General features: G+C 41.6%; 1 protein-coding gene across 2 annotated transcripts in view; it reads left to right on the forward strand.

Annotated features, from left to right (window-relative positions):
• Positions 1-8,964, forward strand: part of P3H2 (prolyl 3-hydroxylase 2) — a 169,550-nt gene extending 160,586 nt beyond the window's left edge. For both annotated transcript variants that reach the window (XM_053565401.1, XM_053565402.1), the window contains exons 14-15: positions 2,147-2,287; positions 7,709-8,964. In XM_053565401.1, the coding sequence (XP_053421376.1) occupies positions 2,147-2,287; positions 7,709-7,801 (234 nt within the window). In that variant the 3' untranslated portion in view covers positions 7,802-8,964. The remainder of the gene's footprint in view (positions 1-2,146; positions 2,288-7,708) is intronic.
• Positions 8,965-9,962: the final 998 nt, after the last annotated feature.

Here is a 9,962-nt window from a genome sequence, read left to right on the forward strand (position 1 = left end):
GTTGGATGAAATTAGTCTTGGAGATCCTTGTGAACCCACACGCATATAATTGATCTAATTGCTTCAGGCAGTTGAGAACTTTTTTCTTAAACTTTCCCAAAGTTCTTCGTGTTAAAAATATTTTCAATTCTTCTAATTCCATTACACAGAAAACATTAAATTGTTCCCATACTCTTTCTTTGATGTTGTAAGATGTTCCCAACACTTGTTAATTACACAGAAACACGTATCCAGTTGTAGGGGGCTGCTTGCTACCTGCTACCTGGTACTATTTGTGACTCCTGAACAGTACCAGGTAGTGAGCACCCCAGAAAACTTGAAATTCAAGATCTCAAGGCCTCAAAGTTTCCTAGGAATCTTCTCTATCCTACTTCATATGCTAAATGTAATTTATTTTTCTGTTTCTATGTGGAAATGTACAAGTTCCTTCTTTAAATGAACAGGATCAGATAGCTATTTAGGGTACTAGTAACTAGTGAATTCTCTAGATTTATACCAGAAAAGTTGCCTTGATAAACCTTCCTAAGGAAAGCAACTCTAGCAAAGAAAAGTTACTCTTCAGTTACTGTGAATAGGAGAGTATCAAGAGACTGCTTTTTTTTTTTCTCTTCCCTTTAACATACAGACAAAACATACATACACACATAGGTGCACATACAGATACCCATGTACACACCAGCGTCTCTGGCTTCACTGACCTCTGACCTTCCACATATACTAGTCATATAGTCGGGGAGAACCTCTGTTATGTAGCATCCAAGGACTTCAGGACATTTTTCAAATATTCCTCCTGATGACTACGGAAAAACAGTCATCTCAATTATGCAAAAGGTTCTTGTAATGGTCACGTATCAATTCAAATCAATTCAGTAAATAGCTAGGTAGAAAGGGCCCGTCTTATCTCAGTAGAAAGCCTGGTACCACTTTTTCTTGTTTTGTTTTGTTTTTACTTTACTTTTGTAAGCTCCACCATAGAATGAGTAAGATTCTGTATTTATGAAGGAAGGAAAATGGACTTTATTCACATCAGACACTTTTTACAACACAGAGACAAGGACCTTAATATTCAGTTGCTCAAGTGCACTCACCTTGGAGAGCCTGCTTGTGTGATCTTATGTCCTGGTTCTGCAGGCCCAGCCCCATTTCTTTTTCTCTCACTATACTCTTCTATTGAAATGCTCTGGGCCTCAGCAGTGCACAAGTTTGGGAGGACCGTTTCCTTTCAAAACACTCGGAGCTCAAGGGATAGGCCACCCCAGCGGGTGGTATGTTCTCATCACTGGAGATATTCAAACAAATGCCAAAGTGACCACTGGGAAGGGATATTTAAAGAGAATCAAATATCTCATGGAATTAGACATGACTTTTTAAAATCACTGTATTGTGAAATGTACATAAGCCATAAATGCCCAGCTTAGGAATTAGAAAATGTGCCCCCATTTACCTTCTACTTAGATGGATTGTAGAACTTTCCCAGTACTCCATATGTCCTGCTGTGTTTTAGTAAAACCCATTATCAATCTACGAATCCTGAATGTACACCTACTATGTACATGGATGCTTTGCTAATGTTAAAGCTGAAGAAGAGAATTAAAAGCAAGAGCATTTGCCTTCTTCGAGTCTGCGGCTGTCAGCACAGCATATGTGGAACACTTACTATGTCCATGGACTTGGCCACACATTTTACTTGAAAAGTTTTATTCTCTGTGATAGAAATTATTTTGACTTTACTTTTATTTCACAGGTGAGAAAATTGAGACAGTCTGTATCTTCTTCACCCTTCGGATTCCATTATTATTATTTTTTTTTTGTAGAGACAGAGTCTCACTGTACCACCCTCGGGTAGAGTGCCGTGGCGTCACACGGCTCACAGCAACCTCTGACTCTTGGGCTTACGCGATTCTCTTGCCTCAGCCTCCCGAGCAGCTGGGACTACAGGTTCCTGCCACAACACCTGGCTATTTTTCTGTTGCAGTTTGGCCAGGGCTGGGTCCGAACCCGCCACCCTCGGCATATGGGGCCGGCGCCCTACTCACTGAGCCACAGGCCTTAAATCATCCCATAGAAGTCTGGGGAGGTAGGGGGTGGGGGGAGTTGTAGAAATCTTTATAAGAATTCGAAGTCTGATTTTCGCTGTATTTCTCAGGCCTCCATAAAACCAAAGTGTGGGCGTATGATCAGCTTCTCTTCTGGAGGAGAGAACCCTCATGGGGTGAAGGCCGTCACCAAAGGCCAGAGGTGTGCTGTGGCGCTGTGGTTTACCTTGGACCCACTTTATAGAGAACTGGTGAGTTTTTAGCCTACCCAAGAAGTCAGTTCAACTTACTTCATTAACTGATTTGTCTGGGGGGGATGGGGAAGCTCTTTAAATGGTCCCTAACCCTTCAGGGACTGTAAAGATCATGACAAAACTTCTATAGAACCCTTCCTGGTCTCCAACACCAGCACTGTTTTCTAAACAAGAGCAAATTTTCCCATCAGTTACCTGACCTTGTCATCACACGTCTAACTTTTGTTGTGTGAATCTGAGGAACGGAAGAGGGGCCCTGAAGGCAATTCTTATCCAGATATGTTCTAATATTATTGTGAAGGTGTTTGCAGAAATAAGGCCATATTTGGCAGTCACCAGTCTTAAGTTTATTAACAAACTGTGGCTTTAGGAGAAAAAGATCACTTTCTGCTGCTCACAGGGAAGACGGACTTGTTTTCTCAGCAAATCATTAGAAAGAGTATTGAGCCATTTATGAAATGTGGTTGAGGGTGAGGCAATCTGTATAATTATTATTATTTATTACTAATTTAAATATTAATGTAGTAGTACTACATCTGAAGTTGCTGGGGAAAAGAGACCTCAGCTTAGAAAAGAGACCTTAGCTTAGAGAAGAAACCATGATCTCATCCCTTTGGAAGGGATGAGCAGAGGCTGTGGTCTCTATTTGTGAAGCTTGTTTAAGAACAGTGGGTATGGGTCCTTGGAGGAAAATATTGACCCCACGTAAGGAATCACTTTCAAATAGTTGCCATGGTTTGGTGGCATTCTCTGCTCTGAAAGTACTGCTGGCCTGGGCCTCCTTCCGTCATACCTGGACTGACTGGATAACTTCAAAGTCTTCTCCAGCCCCAACTGTTAAAGAAACTATGAAATTATATTATGAAAAATGGCATTCTAGAGCCTATTCTCCATTGTAAGTTCCTAAAGTGAATCCAACTTTCTCAGAAACTAGTTAGAAATAATGCCTTTTACTCATATATTTTTCGCTATCAAACCGAACTCACAAAGTTTTTTTGCTCAGATTCCCTAAACATTGTTTCATATGCAGTAGAACCTCTGTAAGTTGCCCGCCGAAGGGACTGTAACTAACTGGTCAACATATGGAGGTGGTTTTAGGAAACTAGGCCTACTGCCCTGATAAGTAATCGTGGTACATGTCTGTCTGGTGTAGGAAAATTAGGTCAACTTGAGGAGGTGGCCCATGTGGGGAGGTGGTCTACTATGGAGTTTCTGTATTTTACAAAAGAGTTATTATAATCTACTACTTTACAAAAACATGTGCCTGGGAAATTCTGCCAGTAGGCCCAGCAGCAGTGTACATTTTGTAGCAGGGGAATGGAGAAAGACTTACGTAAGCTCAGACCTAAGAGAGAAGACTGTAGCCAGGCACATAAAGAGAAAGAATGGTCCTGACAAGAGGAGCAGAGCACTGAGTTCTGAAAATATCAAGGGGCATGGAACAGTCTTCACCTACTATTCCTTGTATTTTCCATCTCCAAAATGCCTGTATTCCTTCAAAATACATTTTGAAGGAACCTGGGTAAATGAGAAGACCATGAAAATAAAGTGTTGAAAAGTTGCGTCTACTTCACTATTCAATTCAGCAGACATTGAATCTATTATATCATCAGTATCCAGACTCTCTCCTCCAAGGCGGTGTTCTATCAAAACATGCCAACACAAAGTTCTCTATACTCCTTTCTAATCAGGAAACTTAATGAAAATATCCCCTCCTCTGACAAGAGTCCCAGACTTCTCCAATTTTGGGGCAGTAGTGTCATCTAGTGGACATAATGGGAAATGACCAGACCCTCTTCAACTAATAGAAAACCAATCAGCTGTGATTCACATACTTTGCTACACACTGGAATCAACTGGGGATCTTTACAAACTACCAACATCTCGTTCTTACCTTCAGCATTCTTATTTTATTGGTATGTGATATGATCTAGGTATCAGGAGTTCTAAAATCTCCCCAGGTGATTCTAACCTGCAGCAGAGTTGGGAGTCCCTGGCTTAAATGCTTTTTCTCAGCTTGAATTCCTGACCTAAGAAATCTTGCCAATGAACAAGTCATTAGAGCTAGAAGAGTGTCATGCTAATTATAGATTATTTTATTTATATTTTTAACTTTCATTTTTTTAAATTTTTATTTATCTTTTATTGTTTCAGGTTAATTGAACACACAGTGAATTTGGTTACATTGTTTGCATTTTTTAAATAAAGCCCCTCTTATAATTGTGTCCCACCCTCAAGAAGTGTGCCATACACCCTAACATTGGCATATGCATTATTTTAAAGGCATTCGATTTCAAGGACCATTTAGCAACATAAACTCTTAAGATTGTAAAGATCTAGAAATTTTGTATATAGGAAGTCGGATGATTAAGTTTGAGAACTCACCCGAGGAAAAGTACTGCATATGACATTTCTGGATATGACCAAGGTCACCCTTGACATATTCCCCTTGGCCATCTGGTGACCTTAGCACTTGTTCTAGGGTGAATTCACAAACTTAAATTGTCCAACCTTGCGTATTGGTTCCAGCTCTTACATTTCTTTCCCTTCATGAAAGATTTGATTGTAATGGTTTCTTATGACCAACAGATGTGAAAGCTTTGTATGTGAGTGAATTTGTCAAGCAACAGATTGTTCTCCCCTTATTCATAAAGTAGTACTCAGACTTTTTACTTAGATATAACAGCAGTTTATTTTTCTGCTGTTAGTACATTGGATCCTTTTAGATGCCTTTATTTTTTTAAATTTCAGATTGCTATGAGGGTATAAGCTGTTTAGGTTACAATGTTTGTGTTTGTTAGGTAAGAGCCCTGTTGTAGTTCTGCCCCTCGCCCAGAAGGTGTGCGGTCTACCCTCATTGTGCCCATTAAATGGGAGCACAACAATCCCCCTTTCACACCCTCTCCCATCCCTTCTCCCCCTCCCCACAACTTGAATTAAATTGAGTTTTTCTCTTGTGTGGGCATGTAATAGTTTGTCTACTGGCCTCATATTAGTATTGAATACAGATACTTACTTTTCTATTCTTGTGATACTTTAGTAAAGAGAATGTTCATTAACTCTAATCAGGTTAATACAAAACATGTAAAGTCTCCATCTGTTTAATGGCTGAATAGTATTCCATGATATACATACACTACAATTTATTAACCCATTCAAGAGTTGATGGGCACTTGGGTTGATTCCACATCTTGGTGATTGTAAATTGAACTGCGACAAACAATCTAGTGCAAATGTCCTTATAATAAAATAATTTTTTTTTTTTTAATTCTGGATAGATACCTAGTGGTGGGATTTGGAGATCAAATGGAAGGTCTATTTAGGTGGCTTTATGTCAACATTATTTTCAATTACAAAGCTCTTGCAAAAAAAGGAGGTTTGTTTTCAAGTTATAAAATAGTTATTTTTATAACTTACTGTGCGGCCCTGTGCTAGAGACTACCTGCCGCAGATGCAAACTAAGTGAGACATAACCCCTATTCTTAAGTAGCTTGAAGTCAGATTAGAGATATCAGATAGGGGCCACAAGGCAAAGTTCAGTAAGAATTGGTAACAGCAAATGTATGTTTTAGGGGATATAAATAAACAATCAAGAAAGGCTTCCTTATGGATATAACATTTGAAATAAGCTTTAAAGGATGAGTAATATTTCTTTATGGAGAGACATTTTGGACAGAGAAAGCCTTCACCTGTTTATATATTTATTTGTCTAATACACTGGAGACCGACTCTATTACCAGTAGCTTTTCTCAGCACTGGAAATATGGCAGTGACCAAAATAATGACATTCCCTAATATCATGAAGCTTATATTCTAGTGGAAGGAAAAAACAACAAATAAGTAAAATCAAAAGAAAAATGAATGAGAGATAAATGATGGTGGCAAATGGAACAAGGCGACTCATTTGAGAGTAGAGTGTGGGGGGGGAGGGGACCTTTCTGAGTAAGTGACGTATGAGCTACAACCCATGTGACAAAAGGAAGCGGAAGCAGATAAATGTCTGTAGAAGAGTATTCTAGGCGGAGCACAAATTGCAAAGGCTCAGAGACAAGAGGGAGCTTGGAGTAACCAAGAAACAAAAAAGGCCCGAGCAGCTGCAATGTGGCTTGGCCAAGGGGGCACGGTGCAGTCTGCACAGAGGATGCAGAGGGGCAGGGGGCAGATTCTACAGGCTGGTTAGAAAGATGTGAATTTTATTCCAACAAGTGAGAATTCATTGTGGTCCCTCCACATTCCTCCCCAAGTCCCCGGGGAGTTGCAGGACACAAAAGAACGCCTTAATTCACATGTGGGCTTAGAGTAGAGTAAGAACAGAAAAGATGAGATGCCATTTGAAGGTAGACCAACTAGTCCTGCTGGAGATCGATGTGGGGAATAGAGAAAATACAAAATACGATGGGAGTATCCAAAGGAGCGTTTAATCCCAATCGGGACTGGGACTGGACAGTTCTTAGAGCGCTGTGTTCAAAGAAGTGGAGATAGGTTAGGAAGTTGAAGTATGAGGCAAGAAGAGGCAAGAAGACAAAATGTGGCTGAAAAAAAAAGAACAGTGTGAGCCAGGCAGCTCTTGATGAGCACACCAAGAAGACCGGACCTAGAACTTGAAGCCATAGGAACCCAGTAAAGAATTGTGAGCAGAAAGGGACATGGCCAGACTGAAGTGAGCAGGATTCGTTAGAAACATGGGGAGGGGGTGTTGTGAAATAGGGGGGCCACGATGGAAGCTGCTGCAGGGACTAAGGAAACAGATGATGAGAGTTTAAACGCATTGCCCTCAAAATAGAGCAATTTTGCTCTACGGGACATGTGCCGATATCTAGAGACATTTTTGGTTGTCGGGACTTAAGGATAGGTGTTGTTACAGGGGCACAGGATATTGTCCGGCATCCTCTAGGGCACAGCGACAGCCCCTTACGACAAGGAACTATCTGGCCTAAAACAGGTGTCAAGGCTAAGAATCCTCGGGCTAAACTAAGGCCACAGTAATGTACATTGACTGGAGTGGGACAGAGGTCAGTTCAGAGCAGAGAGGACCAGGTGACAGCAAACCCAGAAACCCAGGCTTTTAAGGCCCATGGGGAAGCCAGTGGTCTTTACTGGACGAGAGATGATGTGAAGAACAGAGTACGTATGGGGGACGTAGTCTGAACACTGAATGGAGGTGGAGTTGTCTCTGAGGACAGGAAGTGTTTGGAGAGACACTACCACTTTGCAGGAGAGAAATCCTGGACGGTGGACACTCAGGACACAGGCACTCAGGAAAGGCACCAGCCTGGGAATGAAGATGAGGTTCTGTTCAGAACTGGATTTAGCAACACTCCGTGTGCAGATGGATGCCAGGAAGTGTTTGGGAAGCATCTGCTGCTGGGACTGATTGCGACGCTTGTAACCAAAATGTGTAAATTGTCTTTTTTGCAGGAGCGGATACAGGCCGATGAAGTTATTGCGATCCTGGACCGAGAACAGCAAGGGAAGCACGAAGTGACTATCAACCCTAAAGATGAGCTATAGAAATGAGAAAGAATGTTCTATCAGATATTTATTTAAATTGTTAATCTTATGAGAACCTTTTTATTTTTGTACAGAGCTGTGGTATAAGTTAACAGGTTAATACGAGTCATCAGATCTCCCTTCTGTTCCTAAGGACACTTGCTGTGCCTCACTTAGTCTGTCTGGGACTTTTCTCCCCATCTTTTCAGAGATGGGATCTTGCTGTGCTGCCCAGGCTGGAGAGCAGTAGCTGTCACAGGCACAATTGTAGCTCGCTACAGCCTCAAACTCCTGGGCTTGAGTGATCCTGCACCTGTGCCTCCCGAGTGACTGGGACCAGAGGCATGTGCCATGCCTTCTTCTGTGGTTTTTCATCAGTTTATCTGTCAAAACCCAGTCACCCCCACCAAAAAAAAAAAAAAAAAAAACCCACAGCAACACACACACACATACTTAATTTACTGCAGTTCCAAAAACTCAGAGAGAATAAGCTCGTTTGGGGTGAAACTATAGCTCTTATGTGACTACAGCTCTTATGACTCCCCCCTTTCTGGTTCGCGTGTGATTTGGTCTGAGAAGGCCTCTCTGGCTCTTTACCTTTGGTTCCTATCTGCTCATGGCGCTGAGAACCGTGAGCTCTGACTCTCCGAGTCCGCTCAGCTGTGGGTCTGAGGAGCCCTTGCCAGAGCACTGCTTCAAGTATCATGGGCATAAATATGCTTCAGGCTCTAGGGAAAAATATTCCTTGGATAATAATTACATAAGACAGAGGGGCCTTCGGTCTTTCCGGGGCCTTGGTGGAGTTTCTGGGTCTGGTATTTTCACCAGAGAATTAACTTATAGTGGAAGCTTTGACTTCCCCTCCACGGTGCTCCAGAGAAGACTGTTCTGTGAGCAGCATAGTTTTAAAGGTCATATAGGTGGGGAAGTGGAGTGACTCTTCACCTCAGTGACTTTGCAAGAAAATCTTTAATACTACCAGGGTCAGAGCACCATCGCCAGGTTTCCTGTGAGTGACGTCTACTAGTCAAAAGAGGTGTTCTGTATTTAAGTAAAAAAAACAAATCTCTAGTTGATTTCTTTCTCTGCATCTGTTTCCTGGCCCTCCCCGTTGCTGCTGTCCAGCACACAGGTCCGTGCTCATGTCTGATTTGTTGAATAAAAGGGAGCCTTATTTTAAAATATTTTTAAAATCTGGCATTTATTTTTCTTCTCCCAAACATTTGGTTTAATCTTCTCAGGAAGGGGTTTTGATCGCACAGGAGGTCTTGAACAACCTGAAGCAATGTTGGGCCGTGACTAGTTTTGCAAGTACCTTGTACTCTGAGGCTCCAAGAAAAGTGAGGCACCTTCAAGAAAGGCTGAAGAAGCAGAGATGGTTAGCAAACAGGGGTGTTGATCAGAGAATGCCCGGCTCTTGGTCCCAGTTCTAAGGAGGACACTGTTCACCTGGTTGTTGAAATAACTTTGTAACCAGTATGAAATCACTGTAGATGCCAGTGGCGGTGGTGAAAATTATCATTTGCCATTTACATTCCTGGTTAGTGGTAAGAACATTCGTTCATCCTTTGAAACCGAAACATTGAGTTAGAGTGATTTTTTTTTTTTTTGTGGTTTTTGGCCAGGGCTGGGTTTGAACCCACCACCTCTGGCACATGGGGTGGCGCCCTACTCCTTTGAGCCACAGGCGCCGCCGAGTTATAGTGATTTATGTGTGATCGATTTTCCACAGGACGTTCTGATTGCATTTCCATCATGGGAAAGGGCAAGTGGAAAGAGCAATAGATTATCGCCCTATCAAACATGCCCCGCTGTGTGACCTAGAGCTACTCTCTTTCCTTTTCTGGGCTTCAGATTTCCTTCTTGGAAAAAATGAAATAATTTGATGTAATTGTTTCCAAAGCCTGCCCTCTTGCTCAAAATAAAAAACAAATCAAAACCAAAACTAATTTTAGCAATATTCATGAATATGATCCAATTTATTTCTGCTAACATTTTGGGAATTATGAATGAGTTTGTTATGTGTGCCTGTGATTTTAAACTCTTAAACACAATTTTAGAGCTAAAATAGCTTTGAAAAGGTAGTCTGCTTTTTGTCTGCTCTCCCGCTGTGTAGAGCTTGCTGGCACTCAGGTTTGTGGATAGGAGGCTCTACGCAAGGACCTAATTTCTGTTTTCTGGT

This window comes from Nycticebus coucang, chromosome 16 (genome assembly GCF_027406575.1).
Source record: "Nycticebus coucang isolate mNycCou1 chromosome 16, mNycCou1.pri, whole genome shotgun sequence".
NCBI lineage: Eukaryota > Metazoa > Chordata > Mammalia > Primates > Lorisidae > Nycticebus > Nycticebus coucang.